This window comes from Dermacentor andersoni, chromosome 1 (genome assembly GCF_023375885.2).
Source record: "Dermacentor andersoni chromosome 1, qqDerAnde1_hic_scaffold, whole genome shotgun sequence".
NCBI lineage: Eukaryota > Metazoa > Arthropoda > Arachnida > Ixodida > Ixodidae > Dermacentor > Dermacentor andersoni.
In genome coordinates, this window is record NC_092814.1 from 278,283,347 (window position 1) to 278,301,914 (window position 18,568).

The following is an 18,568-nucleotide window of genomic DNA, read 5'->3' on the forward strand; positions in this document are numbered from 1 at the left end:
CACCATGCATGATGTGCTTACGTCCCTGTGTACTTCAAGTAAACAACGTCTTCAGCAGGCTACCCCGCCTGTCCTCTTTTCGAGCGAGTCTCCCCTTTCATGCTCTCAAGAGGTCTTCATCAATAAGGTTATCGTAAGTTCCGCCTACTCACCATACTCTACAGCAAATGGTGACAACCCGACATTGTGACAGTGGCATGCACCCACTACGGGCTGCGCTGCTGTGCAGGCCTTCATCATTTAAATATGCAGTGTTCTGCATTCGGTACAGGGAGAATGGCCATACAGGCTTTACAATGCACAAACTACTGTAAAGCGCTGCCCACTGATCCTAACACGCAGCTATTTTCCCAATAATGTAGTCGGAGCAGTCTGATCAGGACGGTCTAAGGGGACTGATAAACCATGGTCCTCACCGCACAGTCTCAGCAGAACTATCACTCGAACGACTGGTAACCCTGACCATGTGAATGACTCTGTAGCCTGGCAACTCCCCGTTCATTCCCATAGAGGACCTGAGCCTCCCCATTCCCTAATAAAGCACTTTCAGTCAATCCAGTTCTATTCTATGTTTAGAAAAAAAATAATTGAATGTTGCCCTTGACAATGACGCAGGCACTCGTAAGGCTTTGTTTTCACTCGACTCTGTGCTGCCCACACTTTTGTGTTTCAGTAGTTTGCTTATCACATAGACGTAGTGCTGTGCTGGTTCTGCTGACGCGCAAAACTCGTACAAACTGCAAGTAGCAGAGAATTCCACATCCATGTGATGTGAAAGCAGCTGCAGTGGGGAATCCTTGGCTTGGTTTCTCCGTGGCCGTGCATTTGCATTTTGCGAAAAAAATCGTAGCACTGTTTGTCAGGGGCTGCTTAACACAGTGATGGCAGTAAAGAGTAGTGATGGCATATGCAACGTCGCCACTCCCCTGCTTGGGGGCAATTTGAATTGCATTAAAGATGTGCGGACCCTTTAGACACGATTTTCTCTTAAACTAACTCTTTTCTTGGCACGAAACTAGTGCTGCGAGGTTTCTGGAATGGTATTTTATTAGTCCACGTTGACTAAATATTTGCCTTTAGTATCCCTTTAAGCTCGGTCGAGACAGATGCTGCCACTGAAAGGGTAACTATTAGGGTCACCATAGGGGTCAGGTGCATGTTGGCTGACTGGTTGTGTTTGAATTAGGCCAATTTTAGGATCAAAATAACAAATATTTGGGCCCATAAAAATGCATGGACACCAGCTAGGACCTTGGGTCAAGACGAATTAATCAAAGCTGAATTAAGAAAAGTATAGTATATTTGCTGGATTTTAACATGCCTCTGCATCAAACCAGTACATTTTTTTATTACTAAGTAGAAAACGAAAGTATAAAGGGCATTAGAGCTCCTAAATAAAGTAAAAATCAAAATATGCACCCAATTTCTTTCATCAAGGAAAATGTTGCGTGCCTCAGATTCTGGCAGCAAAAAAATTGGACTAGCCGAGCTTACCATCGCATAACAGAAATTTATTTACACTTAATTTCATTTAGTACAGGGGTGCGAATCCTGCACCAAGTGCACCATGTTGATACTCAGGCAAGTTGCTGTGCCAAATTGTGCAGAAAGCGGAAGAATAATGGAAGCCACACCCAGTTAGGCCCCCTGAATAAACATTTGGAGGACGCTTAAGCTTCGCCTTTAAGAGGGGAATGCAATAAAATTCAAAGATTCCTGACTACTACTCGCGCTTCCCAGCAGCTGCAGCATATGTAACTGTAATATTTACCAGGAAACACTGGTGGCAAATGCTATGCACGAAGGCGAGCTTTCTGGTAGAAACGCGGCCTCTTGCATGGGCCATCTGGATAATGTTGTTGCAAGGAACCGAGCTCGGTGCGCAGCTCTATGAATGGTAGAAATGCTGTAAAAGGGGTTTATTTTGAGTTTCCGCGTAACAAAATTATGTTTTCTCATATATTTAAATTACAATCTGATGCTATCATGTCTGAAGGTGTTAAGTTGTTCGTTACGGGTTTTTTTTAATGCATTTTACTTTCAGAAATTCAGTTAGTGCAGTAATGTGTTTGCTCTACACGGAGGGCCTGCGTGGCTCAGAATAATTTTTGGGCTCGTAGATGGTCGACGCTGGACGCCAATGCCGGATTTTCTGCGGCACAGGGCCCTTAACGCTATCCCGTTAAAGTAAAGGTAGCAACATTCTTTATCTAGCCGCCCAAGTCAGCGAGTGAGTGCAGGCAAGGAGGTCTGGGGCTTAACACGGAGTCACGGTGGTTGTGCTGGCACCGGTTTCCCAGAAACAAGGGTGCAAGCGTCCACGCGCTACTGGCCATGTAACTCGCACTTACGCTTTCACAGTTGCGGTTGATCGCAGTGCACAACTATAGTGCAGCCCCACAACCACAGCAATTGTGGTGATCGCAAATCCTGATTTCGCAGCAATCGCATGCACTGCTGTGAAGCACAATTGAAGAGAACATACCGAGGGTGTGAGGGAAGGCGCGTTTGCACTGTATCGATTGCACTCATACAGGCAATCTTCAAACAAATTTTGGCGGGGAGAAAAGGCACACTTTAAAATACCTAAATACTGAATCATTTATTGTGAGCTACTGTTTTCACTAGAAAGAAATATATAGTTTAGGCGTTTTCGGCAAGAGAACATGCATTCTATGCATTCACTGTCCCCTAAGTTCCGCCAAGAGAGACACTGCCACTATTGGGGTCATCATATTTAGGTCGGACGTGTGGGTGCTTACCAGCCAAGTTTAAATTATACGATAGAGGCCAATTTCACGGTTGGAATGATGAAAGTTTGTCTCATAGAAATGTAAGGGCACTAGCCGGGACCTTCAGTCAAGATCACATTAACCAAAAATTGTTTTAAATGGAGTCAAATTAACAGATGTTTACTGTATTTACTTTTGTGCTCGCAACCTGTTTTTTTTTTTTTTTTTTTTTTTTGTTTTTCATAGTACATCCTTCGTGTAATTGCTTGGCCTAAATCATTTGTGGAGCCAGCTATGGGCACATTCAAATTTTGTTACGTTGCTACTAAATTGTTTTTTTTTTTTTAACCCTGATTTTAGGACTTAGCAAGTTATTTTACTGTTTTAGGAGCTGTAACATGGATGTGAGGGGGGACGATAGAGTGACAGCCGGCGAGGAGTACCATACCTACTACTTCAGCTCTCAAGGGAAGGCTCCAAGTGGTGACAGAAACAGGGATCTCAGGGTTCAAGCTGAAGACTGTGTGCCTGTGCAAGTCAAGAAAATTGAAGATCCATTTGAGGTGAGCTGTTATTTCTTTGTTGTAAGCCGTTCTTGTTACACTCAGCATGAAATAAGTTGTTTGCCATGGTGGCCCAGTGGCTATGGCGTTCTGCTGTTGAGCACAAGGTTGCAGGTTCATTTCTCGGCCATGATGGCTGTATTTCAATATGTGTGAAATTCAAAAATGCATTTTTGTGCATGTTAAAGAACCTTCGGTGGTCAAAATAATTCAGAGCCCTCCGCTACAGTGTCGCTCTAACCCACTGTGCACTTCCTAGATGTTGAACTGCTCAATTTTTTAAAAAGTAAGTCAGATTATTCTGCTTTGCTTGCATAATTTCTTTCTAATTTACTAGGCATTAAGGGGTGTGGTGTCCCCTTTTTGCAAAGTACAGAAGCAGTTGCATGTTCTTGTTTGACCATTTCTAACTTCTTGGCTCGGCCTTGCAGATCCTGTTTGCTCGTGCAGAAGCACTGCATGCTCATGGTCACACTCAAGAGGCCAGCAAACTGGCAGTACGTCTGGCACATGAGCTGCTTGCTCATCCGCCGAGCCTAGAAGTGGAAGGATTGGTTGCATCAGCTCAGTCTGGGAAGACAACCGGCAATCGCCGTGGACGTCGCTTCAACCCTCTTTGGCATCAGGTTTGTGGTATCCTTCTTGCCCAAAACTCATTTTGCAGTTTCAGTGCCTTAGTAGATGCTCTGCTGCGTTTGATCCTGAAGTGCCCTTATTCGTCAAGTGGCCAGAAAAGCTTGCAATGCTTTGCTGTGCACACATAGACTTGAATGCAACTAGGCCAGTCTTTATTTCAGCCATTGTCATGCTACTGCTAGATGGAGACAAAAATGAACAGTAAGTGCTAAATTTTCAGTCAGCTTCAAGCTGCATGATCACTACTTTTTTCACCACTGTCAGTTCCGACACTTCCATCACTTCATCTTGGCCCTTATCGGTGCAGACACCGAGGGTGGAATTAGTGTCACTTGAAGCTATCTGATGACGAAAGGATTAAATTTTCAACAGCAAACATTGGAGTCACTTGAAACTGTGTAACTATTCCATTTGTTGAACAACAAACGCTGAACTTGCAGGATGTGCACACAGTGAACACATACATGTAGGCTTGCCAACATGGCAGCTTGTCTTCTCCCATGGTTTTGGCATAACAAGTGGCTACTGGATTGACTAGTCCAAAATAGTGTTGCCCTTTAGCTACTTTTGGTTTCGTAGAGGCACTGGCAGCATATCAAGATTAAGATGTTCCCCTTTAGTCGTCATTGTGTCTTAAGGGGGGAGGCTACCCTGGAGACCGAACTTTCTTATTTTTTAAGATATTCAGATGAAACTTTCAGGGTATGTTCACACCACCGAACTATGAGGAACTGCGAAGTTTCATGAAGATATGTTTATTAGTTCCAGAGTTATTGAGGTCTAACTAGGTTATTCATGTATATGCCTGAGGAAGAGCCTGGAGAAATGCCAGGACATCGTAGGAAGCTGAAATTCACTGTGATGATCCCTTGATAGATATCCCAGGGGGCTAAAGAGCCCTTTTCTTTAATTTCCCCTCCAAAAAATTTTAAGACAACTTTGAATTTGATGTAGCCAGTAATGACCACATTCATCAAAAATTAATTGCTAATTATAAATTAACTGCACCAGCTTTCAAAAAAAGAAGCCTGTTACCCCCTGGCAAAGTCATTCAGGAACAGAATAAAAAAAACTGCATACAAATCTGAAGAGCGGTTCTTGAGATATCGCCTTCCCCAGCACCACTACTAGCGAAAAAATCCATTCCGAGAAAACAGGCCTTAAAGTTGAACCCATGTGTTTTTTTATTAGAAAGCTCCTGCAGAGCTTCTAATTAGCTCTTGCGGCTCCAGGCACACTCAGTGTGTCGGATTTTCGACTGGCGACAGCCGAAAGCACAGTTCCGCCGCTGAAAAGCGTCTACACAGTCGGCCTTTGCTGCGGGAGATCGGAAGTTCGATGCTCGTACAAGACGCATATCGAACTCCCGTGCGGCTGTATTCGTCATCTGAGCACTCGTGGTCCTTGGAGCCAATCATGACTCGCCATATTGGTCGCATGCTCAAACTGCCCAATAATAGCATGTGCCACGAATTTCTTTTTCTGTTGTTTTTTTCGTGACTGTAGCACCAGCAATGTTGCCGACCGACGAATAAATAAAGCCAGAAACGTGAGCTTTAGAGTGATACCAAAATGGGGCTGGCAGAGCGCGCAGTTATCGAGCTATACGTGACGGAAATCAGGCGCAATTTGTCCCTAATTTAAAGGGCAACACCTGGGGATTCACATTTTTAGATCACGATAACGGAATAACTACAGTGAAACCTCATTAAACCATAGTTGGCCGGAGCTCGGAAAAAGTACGTACAGTAAAACTTCGTTAAACCGTACCCGCTTAAACAGTAGTTTCGTTTTAAATGTAGTAAAGTCAAATCCCCGACTCAGCGGCCATTGAAAATAGTGTTTTGCATCCGCATAAACCATACCAGCTTATTGCGTACGTATCGGTTAACACGTGATGTTTCCACTTTTCGTCGCACAAACACGGCGGTGCGTTGTCTCCATTAGGCGGCCCAGCAGAACAACAAGCTTCAGAGATCGGAACAACGGCCTCCAAGCACCCTGTGCTTGGAGGCCGTTGGAGGCAACAGTGGACGTAACGCGCAGCTTCTGCCACTGTTGGGCCTGAATCGCCCGTGCTGTCGCTTTCCGTGTCGTCCTCATCACTGTAGCTAGTCGACGCTTCGGCAACAACAGTGGCAACGATGGCGAAAAGTTGAACATCGTAGCTGACATCTCTTCGCAGTTGCAGCAGCGCTGCTGAGCAACTGCTTCGCATTCCAAATGCCACACACCGTAGTCAACAGTATATCCCTGTCATGTACCAGCGCCGACTTCGTGTCACATTCAATAGCATGAACAATGTCTAATTTTTCTTCAATGCTGAGCACCTGGCGTCTTTTTTATCCGAGCTTTGGCATGACGCGAGTCCTTGATTGCACGACACCCCAACGCTCTTTGGCACAGCGCCGAAATTATGTTGATGTAGCTTCACGCGCAAACGCACAGGGCACTTGGAGGCCGTTGTTCCGATCTCTGAGGCTTGTTGTTTTGCCAGGCCGCCCAATGGAGACGACGCACAGCCGTGTTTGCACGACAAAAAGTGGAAGCACTGCGTGTTAACCGATACCAGAGTCCTTCAATGCTTTTCTGGTCACGAAACTCTGCCCGCAGTCTTATACAGGGACGGAAGCTGCCGCTAGGGTCAGTGCTGTTAGCGTGGGGGCATTCAGTGTTCGCGCGCACCGCACTCGGCTGAAACTTCTGTACCGGTTCGAAGAAATTGTTTATCTTTCATCAAACAGCTAACATTCTACTACCACTCATATTTCGCCTTACATACAATGCGGTTATTGCATGTGCGCGTGAAAAAGTTACTTTCGCTTACCTTTGCAAGATAATAAGGCTACGATGGAGGCAGTTATGCTGACGCAGCAATATTGAATGTATGCGTCATTGCAGCGCAGTTCCTTATCTCAGGCAGCTGAGCATGATATTATTTATTTAAGAATGGGTCGTTCGCTTGCACTTGTGACACTGTACAAGCCTAAGAAACTCTGCAAGTACTCGCACATTTAAGCCTCGCAGCGAGACTTGAAGTAGCGTCAATCGCGCTAGCTATTTGCAATGAGACCGTCTAAGCCGCGGGAGTTTGCCGCTACCGCATTACAAAACAGAAAAGCTACTAGATTTCCTGTGTTTGCAGTTTATAAAATCTGATTTCACTCTGCTGCAACCTATCGCCGAGAGCGTCGGCAACATTTCAAAGCGGGAACGACGAAGCTTTCGCAAGGCAACTCCGTGTGTCGCGAGAATACACGCTGAACTCTAACCTAGCCTTAACTCCGAGTTTGCAACCAACGTCTGTTCATTTCCAATGTTTAACCTTGATAAGTTCATGTTATGTAGGCGTTGCACGAGCGAAAGTGCGTCTCGCTTCACATTGCGCAGCTACACAAGGCCACCCGTGCAGCTCTAATTCTTGCGTTGGTTGCGCTTTCACAAATGTCTCGCCTTCATCCAAGCAACATAGCATGTTGCTTGGACGAACTACGCTTGCATGGTGTGAGACTGCATAATGAAGACTGCACTATGGAGACCTTATTAACTGAAACGAAGCCCTGTTTCATGTCACTATAATCTAAACAAAAATAAGCACACGTGTTCACGAGCATGATGCTGCCGCACTGCTGATTTATTTGGAATGTGAAACACATAACCTGGGGCTAAATATCCCAAAACGTGTCATGCTGAGGAGATACTAATGCCCATTTCGTCACAAGCTCCAGTATAATGGCACATTCCATTACATATGTTCGTGAACATGACACTGTTACACAAAAAAAAAATTTACAGTAAAGGCAGGAATGCAAATACATAATATGATGTAAACCATGTCAAGAAACAGCAAGCTACAAAGTAGTTCTAATCAAGTAGTTTAAATATAGAAAAATGGACATGGTTGACATAATAGTGAATGAAAAGAGGCAAATGCATTTTTTGACAATTATCTATCGCATTGAGAAAAAGCACTGAAAGAAGAAAATGCTGCTTGCTTCCATGGCTGAAACCGTTAAGGAAGCAATTCAGCACAACACTTCCTTGCCCCCACCGGCTGGGCATGTTGCGCGCTTACTTGCTCATGCAGGTTTGTTCTTTTCCCTTGTGAAGAAGTGCAGGCGGCATCTGAGAAAGAAATGCACAATTTCTGCCGTGGTGCCTAGTACACTGGCAGCCCTTCGAACGGCCAAGGAACGGCACCGGGCAAGGACAGCGTCTTCTTTCACAATGAACTTATCGCTTCGAACAACGTCCGTGGTGTCAAAATCTTTTTCGCACACTCTGACATGCTGAGAGTTGAAGGTAAAGCCGCCAGCTTCCTGTTGCGGTATTGCACGTTTCCACTTTACCCAGTCATCGACGCGTCACTAGGCAAACAAAATAATGATACCTTTTCACTCGTACATCTGTAGCCGAAGTGACAACGCGGTACAGATCAACAAATTATCTCTTGAAATGCGGAAAACCGACTGCCGATGCCGCCGTACTACTTGGTCACCCAGCCATAGAATAAAGAACCAACTGATGCAGCGCGCAGCTTTCGTCTAGCCCCCACTGTGCTCCTAGCGCCACCACGTGGCAGCTGGGGCAACATAGCAAGCTCTCCCATAGCGTTACGACGGAGTTTCGCGACTAAAAAAGCATTGAAGGACTCTGCTGATACGTATGCAATAAGCTGGTATCGTTTATGCGGATACAAAACACATTATGTTCAATGACTGCCGAGTCAACAATTTGACTTTACTACTCTTTAAACGGGTATGGTTTAACAAGGTTCATCTTTACGCAGTATTTTGTAACCAAATTTCAGAGGTAGTTGCGGAAACGCGCCAGGAACACGGAAAATAAAAATTGAAAATTAGAATTTTTGGCCAGTTTTCGGTCCCAAAGACGCGAGCCCCCCGTTAAGGCTTTTGCCTTAAAAGACGGGTGACCATTCTTTTGTGCTCAAACATGGATGGCTCTGACAAGCGTTCTCTCCTCGTCATCAGCTGGAGCAAAGAGCCACGGTACTTGAAAGGTAACTGGAGGCTGCCAGTCGAATACACTGCTAATTAGAAAGCTTCGATGATGTGCGCAATGCTCTCCAGCTGGCTGGAAGCCTTTGATGCAGAAGCAGTGCCAGTCACACCAAAAACATTGTGCTGACGAGTGTTCGCTAGATTTTTTTTCCCCCGAACTGCACATCTGTTAATACAACCTCTGGACCAAGGAGTTATTAAGACTGTCAACTGTGCATACCCGGCGAGACTCATCCGGCGGATGTTGTTATACATTGAAATGAATCCACACAACTAAAATTGATCTTTTCATGTCGCTGGAGAGTCTTGCCAGGGTTTGAGCTGTTACTGCGACTGCCCTTAGCCAGAACTGCTTCAGGCATGCCATTTTCGTGGCTGGTCAGCATGCCTCGGCAGCCTTGCCAGAGCCAGAAGCGAGTCTTTCTGCCAGCAGTGACAATCTACAGCCAGTAACTTGTGGGAGATATGGGGTTCTCCTCCGTACTCTTGGGACAAAGGAACGACAACACCGTAGTGCAAACAGTTACAAGGGCATTTATTGCACCTTTCATAGATCAATGCCTGCTAGCCGAGTTGCTATCCACAAAACATGCCGATGGGCGTGCGACAAATCTAGAAGTCCGACTTACCGCGACCGCATTGCGAGCGAATATGTTCGCCCCATGCTGGATCCCAACGCCTGGTCGCTCGCGCGTACTGTCACGCGAACGGTGTCCAAGGCGGCCACGCGAGACGGTCTCGCAGAAGCATGGTCAGCGCACGCGCGGGCGGCACGTCCGTCCCGCTCGCTTCCCGAACCCAAAGAGACCAAGCGCCTTTCTTTCCCGCGCCTAAGTAACCCCGCCGCAGCGCAACACTAGCGCCATCTCTCGCACTGCGCTTCAACCACTCGGACCGCCGCGGGCGCCAGGCCACGCGGCGGGCGAAGCCGCCCTGCAGGAGACGAGCTATGCGGGAAAACTAGATCTCAGGGGAGGCGTGAGAGTCGCGCATCTCCACAAACTAAAGCATGGGACCCGCTTCGCAGTGTGGATACCACGGTGCCAGACGCTGTTGAACTGGATGGCTTTTTGTGTACAGATGCTGAACGGGTAGTTTAGCGACATCGCTATTATCGGCAGTTTGCGCAAAGCACATAAGGAGAGTGATGATGAGGATGGCGAAAACCAAGCACAAGAAAGGCAAGCAAGCTCGTGTGATGTGCTTGATGCTTTCGACGTTACCTAGGCTTTCCTTGACGTCAATGATGACGATAAAGCTATGGATAGCTTATCAAGCCGCGAGGCCCGAGTCATGAAGTGGCTGCACAGCTAGGTGAACCAAAACAAAATAAGTGACTGAAACAAATAAGTGACGGCAAAATTCTCGGGAGAACGAAAAAAAGTTTCTTTTCCCAGCAGTTTTGTTATTGCGGGGTTCGACTGTACTGGCCTCAATACAGGCCATATAGTACACTTAGCTACAAATTCTGCCACATTTTCTATCTCTCTCTCTCTCTCACTTTTAAAATGCTTTCACTTCGAGGTGCATGCATTAGCTAGAATTCATAGGCTATACAGGGTTTGTTTGCACTGATTTCTTACACCTGCAGACAGTACTCACATATTTACTTAGTCCTAGAACAGGTTGCTTGTAAACTCTACCACCAAAAGAAAATATTTCGTTGACATAGCATGCATCTGCCTCCTTCTCCCAGGTGAGCCTCTTGGCATCGGCAACTTTAGCCAAGGCTGCTTTCCTGTGCCAAGTGCTCGGTGAAAACCAGGAACACCATCACTTGGCCTTCCGCATTGGGCTCTTCGGGCTGGAAATGTCTCGACCACCAGCTTCTACAAAAGCACTTGAAGTAAGTTCAAGCTGGGCTTTGCTTCAGCCTGTTCCTCCAGTTCGCTCTAGTATGTGATATAATTCCAAACTGTGTTAGATGCCCTAAAAGACAAATGGGTTGCTTGTTTTCACTCATGTACAGCACCTTGCATTACTACTTTTCAAAATCCAGAGGGTATTCTCTCCACTAGTGCAGAAGTTATGGTTAGAATCCTGTTACGAAGCTCTTACTAAATTCTTATTTAATGTGTGGAAATTAAAGAAGTTATCTCCTTCGTGTCTTTGATCAAAAATGGTACCGCTGCACAACAACCGTGGATCCTGCAGCAGAGCCATTCAGGACAGTCCTCGCCTACATCGGTACTGCCTAATGACTCCAATAAGTGTTATCCCTGATATTCAAACAGAAAGGAATATTCGGTGATTAGCGAATTTTTTAAATAGACTACTCGCACGTGCCTAATTTTCGGACAAATTCTTAATGTTCCTTGTATCATACTCACTATCATACTCACTGTTTGGTTTTCTTTTACTTTTTGACTTATTGAGTTGATTTTATTGTTCTAATATATATTGATATCGTCACGAGTTTGGCACTTTTATGTGTGTACTTTGTTCTATGCCCCCTTTTTACTCAACGCCCTATGTTAGAGGCCTTGCAGGGTATTTTACAATTAAATAAATAAATAAGACCGCTTGCCCAATAATAGTGCCACTGCAACAAGCAGTGGCTCTGCGTATTTACTGCCTGATGTGGTGTATATAATACAGGTCAAGTTGGCAAACCAAGAGCAAGATCTCGTCAGTCTGTTGAAGAAGATACCATTGGGAGATGCAGAGCTAAATGACATCAGGGAGAAAGCAGAAGCCTTGCGTGATCACAGGCTGCAGTCTCGGGGTGATGCACTGCTTCCACTCATGCTCTCAAGCTACATCTTTGATGCCCTGGTACTTTCCAGTAAGTTGTATTGCCCTGTGTTCAGACATAGTGGTCATTGTATGTTTGGAAGTGACCTTTTTATTGAGCTGTGTGCATACTATTTCATTAAAAATAAGTTTGTTTAATTACTGTACATGTCTTCAAAGATCATTGCATTTATCATAATAGAACAGCACTTCTTTTCCTGAACTTTACTCTATGGTAGCTCCTTTTGTAGGGCGTTTTGGCACAACACCCACTTTAAGGGGGCAGGCTGCCCTCGGATACCAACTTTTTTGTTTATTGAGATGTCTTAATGAAATTTTCAGGATACACTCATAGCAAAAGCATTATTAGAACAACAAAATTCCATGCAGTTATGTTCACTGGTTCTCAAGTTACAGCAATATGTCAGAAGGGTGCACATGGTTTTTTCATTCCAGGCCTGGAGAATTTTCAAAAGGTGCTACAACTGTGAAATTCACTATGATGATTCCCAGAAGGATACCTCAGGGCAAGACAGAGCCCCCCTTTTTTTAATTTCCTTGCTGAAAAATTTTAGCAGACCCCCGAATTTGGTGTTGGGGATTAAGACTTTATCAATGAAATTTCAATTAAATATCACAAATCACAGACATAATATGAAAAAAAAAGGGGGCTTGTCTTGCCCTCAGAAATTTATTCAGATACACAATAATAAAAAAAAAAAACTTCTGGAAATCTGATGAGCAGTTACAGAGATATGGCTTGAACAAGCAGCCTCACCAGCCAAAAAAGTCATATTGAAAAAATTAGCTTTGAAAGTTTTGAGCACATATATTTGTCTCAAATGACCCTGCAGCGTAATGGAGATATCCTTAGGCACTCTCTTCTTTTGCCGTCTTTCCACCTTCTCTTGTGATCGCTTCGTGGAATTTTTCAAGCGCAGAGAATCTTTCTCGGCTTCCCGTTGAATGGCCAGGTGGCCAGGTGTTAGCCCCGCTGATGAACATAGCTCTTAGGTGGCCCTGTGGCAGCCAGCATATCTTAAAACTGTCTCGTGCAGTGCGGTCTCCACAGCAATCAGCGGCGCATACTGCTCTTTGAGCATCAGCGACCACAGCACGAAGCAAAATGGTTCTGATGCATTCTGTGTCTTTGCTCCCAGGCAGCGTTGCAGAAGAGAAGCCTGTGAGAGGTGCTCATAAACAGGTAGCAGTGCTTCTGCAACATAGCCTGGAAGATTGTACAGATGCTTCGGAGGTGGCACACCATCACTCTTGCTGGCGTTATGACGACACCACGAGTCTGCACCCTCAGGGCACAAGTCGTGGTGAAGATCCTTGCTGTCGATGTCGCGTGGTGGTACAATGCCATCACTGAACGCTGCATTGCAGCCACATCGTTGGAATTGTTCTGTAGGGCCCAGCCATAAAAGTCGGTCAACTTGTCAGCCTGCCCTTCCCTCCTGAAGCCCGGTCACTTTTCTGCACAAGGTTGCGCAGTGCTGTCCCCATCCTCCTCTACATGTGGTTCAGGCATTCCTCTTTCGAAATGGAAACCAGTCCATAAACATTTTCAAAGCACAAGGGCAGAGAAGGTGGTGTCAGACACGAGCGTTGTGTAACGGAGGTTGTGCTTTGGCACCGAATGTGAGAAAAGGATGACAGCTGCCTCAAGACAGAGTCAGTGTTTTTCTGGCACACATGATCCTCCTGCCAGCTTGCGTAGCCTGGGTCTCTCGGCTTTGGTCCTACTTGGCAACCAAGGCACTGGTTCGATAAAACAATGGCCTCCAAGATGAAGCCCGTATGATATTCAATTATTGCACCAACTTCAATATGGGACATGTGGCCACGCTTGTGCGATGTTCCATCAAAGTTTACTGTGATATCCCTGCTGAAATATGGATCCATTTCCTTGTAGGTAGTTTTCACAGCAGAAGCAGATTCTACATAAAACTTGTCTATGCACTGTGTCTGCGGTTCCCTGAATTTCTTCAAGTGCTTCTGAAAAGTCTTTTGATGCAAGCCACGATAGGACACATTCATCGCCGCCCAAAAGTCATTAAGGGCTGTTTGTCCCTTCCCTATCTGTTTTGTTGCCACAATGGCTCTCATATACACGTCAAAGGCCATTGAGTCATTCTGACGAGCAGAACTCCACGAGCTTGCAACTACTCCACAACGTAAACATAGCAGCTCAAGTTTTGTTGCAAGTCCAAGTTGGGTTGCCAAAAATAGATTTTTTGAAGATCACATTTTCAGTTTCTGGAACCCTTTTTCCATCTGATACCCAAATATTATCACTGTAAACCACATAGAAGTTCTTAAAAAAATTCGTTTTATCAGCCAAGGTGGCGAAAAATCTCGCAAAAATCAAGAAAGAACAGCGCTTTTCAAGCCACACTATCCCCAGAACGGTGCGACCAAGCGCCGCCATCTTGGTCTCGTTGGAAAGCGCATTTCTCCGTCTTCAAATTTGCCGCTTCAACTATCTCCTCCATACAGCAACAAGCGCACAAAAAGCAAATGATTGAAGGTCATACCGGAGTCTGCGATTGGCCGCCCCCGCCATGTGACTCTACCGCGGTTCGCCATTAGTCCGGCACTCGTGTCGTCTGCTCGGCTCTTTGCACCTCGCGAGTATGTACGTCTCCACTCGCCGTAATCTCGACGTGTCAAAACGGGCGCTACACGGACATCGCAGTAGCGTGGCCGATCCCTATGCTTGTGGAGGTTTCAGGCTCCCGGCTAAGCATTCCGAGCATCGGCGACGCGGATTTCGCGACCAAGGTTCATGCGCGGAATCCTCATGCGCAGAATGCCTTTCCGCACCCGGTGTTTCGGAATTCGTGCCAAAGCACATCGCGCACGCAATCCTCGGACACGCGGCTAAGCATTTCGCGCCTAGGGAGTCTCCGACTCAGGGATCAAGCACATCACACGCGGACTTCTCGGACCCTCGCCTAAGCGTTTCGCACGTCGGCACCTCGGACTGCGCAAATAAGCGCATCGAGTGTCGACTCCTCGAGCCCGCGACTAGGCGTTTCACGCATCGGCACCTCGGGCTGTGCGGCTAGGTACTTCACGCATCGGCAACTCGAACTGCGTGACTAAGCACATCGCGCGTCGGCTCCTTGTATCTGCAGCTAGGCATTTCGCACATCGGCACCTCGGACCCACACGCTGGCGCTGGCTACGAAGCTGGTTATGGCGAGGCACGTCGGCACCGCGAAACGCAGGAATGGACGCCAAAGAGCTGCGCTCTAAAGAAAGGTTGATTATACCCACTGCGAGAAAATTTCAGCTTCGTTAAAAGGAGGTTTTCAATACGTGGGCATCTATTGGAATTTCAAGGGGAATCACGATTGCTTCGTTATATCCTGTTTCATTATAACGAGGTTTTACTGTACTTTGTTATTGACAGTGTTTCAAGATGCTTCGATTGACGAACATGGAGAGAGAGAAACTTTATATTAAAGAACAAATTTTGGGGTCCCGTGGTTGGGGCCTCTAGTTCAGGGCTCCACTGGCATGAGTGTCTCACTGGGCTTGTTCTAGGAGAGCCAGTTGGCTATCTTGATCCTGGTCTGTAAGCCGTGCCTCGTACTGCGTTTAAAATCTTGTGTTTTTAGTTTGTTTGGAATGTGTATGTGTTGCTCTGTTTAAGCATGTCCATTTGATGTGCGGTGACGTTGGGGTGTCACCGCACCACGGGCATTCACCATTAGAATAAAAAAAGGAACAGTGCAACACAGGACAAGCGAGTGAAGAGTACAGGACAGAGCACTCTGTCCTGTGCTCTTTACTCGCTCGTCCTGTGTTGTGCTGTTTCTGTTTTTATTCTAAAGATGAACCAACCAGCCCCTTTGAACACACTGCTGGCATTTGTCAGTGTATTGTGTGTGGTGAATACAGCTAAGTGTATGTAGGCTTGGGTACATGTGTGTTTGAAGTCAGCACCAACTCTTCGCCTGTTGACTATGTAAATTTCGGTGCCGGCGTCCTTATTGCCTCCGCCCTCTCTTTGGTGTTCGAGGATGTCGCACGGTGTAGAGAGGGCTCATCACTCGGGACGTGGAGATCGCAGTGGAAGTAGCGGTCAAACAAAGACGCTGCTGAGGTTGATCAATGCAAGCGCTGATTTCGCCCTGTTCCCATCTTCAATTGAGGCTGTAGCTGCTTTGGCCCTTCTATGCCGCTACTGCGGCGCAATAGAAGGCACCGGCCTATTGCTTGTGGATCGTTTAGACTATGTTGAGGACGCCATGGTTAAGCACATGGCTGTCAATAAGAAGCAGGCTACACTGCCGCAGTACTTTCAGCCAAAAAAATAAATACTTTGTGTGAAGCTTCAAGTGAGTATTTACTGCGCCACAATTGGTTCATTGATTGATTTATACAAGTTCTTTACGCGTTTTTTTATGTGATCTTATATGTCAAATTCTGGCTGTATCGAACTACTTCGCGATCACCGTGCTGTTTGATATATCGAGGTTCGACTGCAATTTTTTTTTAATTCTTTACAGAAAACAACACTAAAGGTGCACCAAATCCAGGCACTAAGCTGCCATCAGATGAGGCTTTAGGTTTTGAAGCAGCTGTTGCTGCTCTAGGTAAGCACTTTTACGTACCATTGTAAAGCCTAATTAAGCCTTGAGCTGGCCACATTGCTCAAGTGTTATAACAAATCTTCCATTTTTTTCTTTTCATTTATTTATTTGCAGGATTAAAAGCGAATGTCTCAGAAGCTGAGCATCCATTGTTGTGTGAAGGAACAAGACGGCAAAGGGGCGACCTCAGCATTACTTTGCTCGTGTTCTATAAAGATGACCAAGAAAAGCTTGCCAAGGTTTGTATTTTTCGCTAGCGTGTCAGCAGTGTACCAGGCACTCTGAAGCAGATATGCTGGATATGCACAGATCCTTTAAACCCTTAAGTCAAAATGCATAAAGTGGTGCACCGAAAGGGGGTATGAGTAGTGTGCATTTTCTGCTCTACAGTGCAAATGCCCATGATGCCACATCCATTAAAAAATTGATGATCAGTCGTCCTAGCAACGATGGGGCAACCACCTAAACGGTGTTGGCCGCGTCCTAGAATCTTAAACAGCTGCTTTTTCTGAGTTTGTGAGCACTGGCCACTGAAGTGTACAGGTTGTTGGCTGTTCTGTGTATTAAATGCACTTTGTTCCTATTACATATAGTTTTAGTGTGCCCGATTCAGTCAAGGTGGCAGGTTGCAAGTGGACTACTGTGCTTGTATTTGTGTACAGCCGTAATTCTGTCTAGAGCACTGAGGGAGCATGCGGTGAAGCATAGATTCGGGATAATTGAGCTTAGCTGCTAGGCTTTAGATATAATGTTAGTGCACAAGGCAGCCAAGACACGCAAGGTATATTTTCTTGAGTACTTTACCTTGAGTATTAGCAAGAGCTGCAAGGCCTTTATTATTACAGTAAAACCTTGTTAATTCAGATTTCACAGGACCAAAAAAAAAAAGAAAAAGCCAAAATTAATCAGGGTATCAAGAAAACAATAAACAATTGCTTACTACGTCAACATTCTTTTATTTACTAAATGAAGCAGCAAGTCCTGTTTTATGTTGCATAAAAGCAGTGTGGAAGCTGCAATTCTCATCTCGTGACTGGGTTGGGCTCACAGTAACGGAGCCCTTGCACCTTCCTTCACAGTACGGCCATGGCGCAAGACCCACGTTTTCCTTCGAAAGATGCTTTTCACTAGCACACACAGATCGCAATTATTTTTAGGACGATGAGCTGCTCAACAGATCATCCGTCCATCGCAGTGCAGCTGGGGAGTTTGATGCCAGCATGTGGGCCACGGTAGAATTGCTCTTCATCCTTGACACTTCTGCCATGTTCGTGACATTGTGTGCACATTGCACTGAGTCAGAACAAAACCAGCGCGTGCTGCAACCACTGCGAATAAAACTGGTCACTATCAACGCAATTGCAGACAGTCACTACGCAGTTCTGAAGGCACGTTGCCAACGCACACAGAATATAAAAATAACTTCTGCTTGCCTCGGCCACCGCAGACGAAACCGCAGGCATTATTCACATATTGACATGATCATAGATGCTGACTACTTTACGTGGCCAACGTGCACAGAGTCAAAATGAAACTACTGTTTGCCGCAACCACTGCAGACGAAACTACGGTCACTGTCAACGCGATCACGACCATGCAGTTCTGAGGGCGCGCAGCCATCGTAGTGTCACGTGCAGTGGTAAACAAGAAAAAAATGAGGGTAATGAATGGGATTCCTGCGACAGTAACGCATTAACATTAGTTTTCCTCTATGGAAGGTGCAGCATCCATACTTACTTAAATCTATACAGCACACAGAACACAAACGCAGTCACTTGCGTACGGGACTATCAGAACTCGCGACACATGTCCGGACTTTGCCTGCGAGCGATGTGCTTCCACTGATGGCCAAGTGTCAGCTGTGTGAGGCCGCATTTCAGCACGCTTTTGTCAGGTGCCTCCTCCCCTTCCACTTGTGTCGGCCTCCTCTCCATTTGTCTCTCCTTTACTACCATACACAAGCCAACAGAGTGGTTTTCGTTCACATGACCATTCTAATGCTGGCGCATTAATAAAGCTATACAGGCACAAAAGTACAAAGTCGAAATAGGTACAAAGCATTTCGGTGTTCCTGTCTTTCCCATATGGTTTCTGCTGATAACTATGGCAATGCGACTCCCCAGTTTAGTTTCAGTTGGAAGCTAGTGCTGCTCTTGCTCTTCGGCATCGCACATGTGTGGCACTCCACGCTCTCCCAGTGTGCCAACAAATACGTCCAGAATAATGAGTTTGATGCCACTAAATAATACATACACCTGTCAGGTCAAGAGGACGAG

At 45.9% G+C, this 18,568-nt stretch overlaps 1 protein-coding gene across 1 annotated transcript in view; it reads left to right on the forward strand.

Annotated features, from left to right (window-relative positions):
* Positions 1 to 18,568, forward strand: part of Dora (zinc finger SWIM domain-containing dorado) — a 211,028-nt gene that overhangs the window by 101,378 nt on the left and 91,082 nt on the right. The window contains exons 12-17 of the mRNA XM_050196305.3: positions 3,121 to 3,295; positions 3,727 to 3,921; positions 10,649 to 10,798; positions 11,551 to 11,737; positions 16,209 to 16,295; positions 16,407 to 16,531. Coding sequence (XP_050052262.1) covers positions 3,121 to 3,295; positions 3,727 to 3,921; positions 10,649 to 10,798; positions 11,551 to 11,737; positions 16,209 to 16,295; positions 16,407 to 16,531 — 919 coding nt within the window. The remainder of the gene's footprint in view (positions 1 to 3,120; positions 3,296 to 3,726; positions 3,922 to 10,648; positions 10,799 to 11,550; positions 11,738 to 16,208; positions 16,296 to 16,406; positions 16,532 to 18,568) is intronic.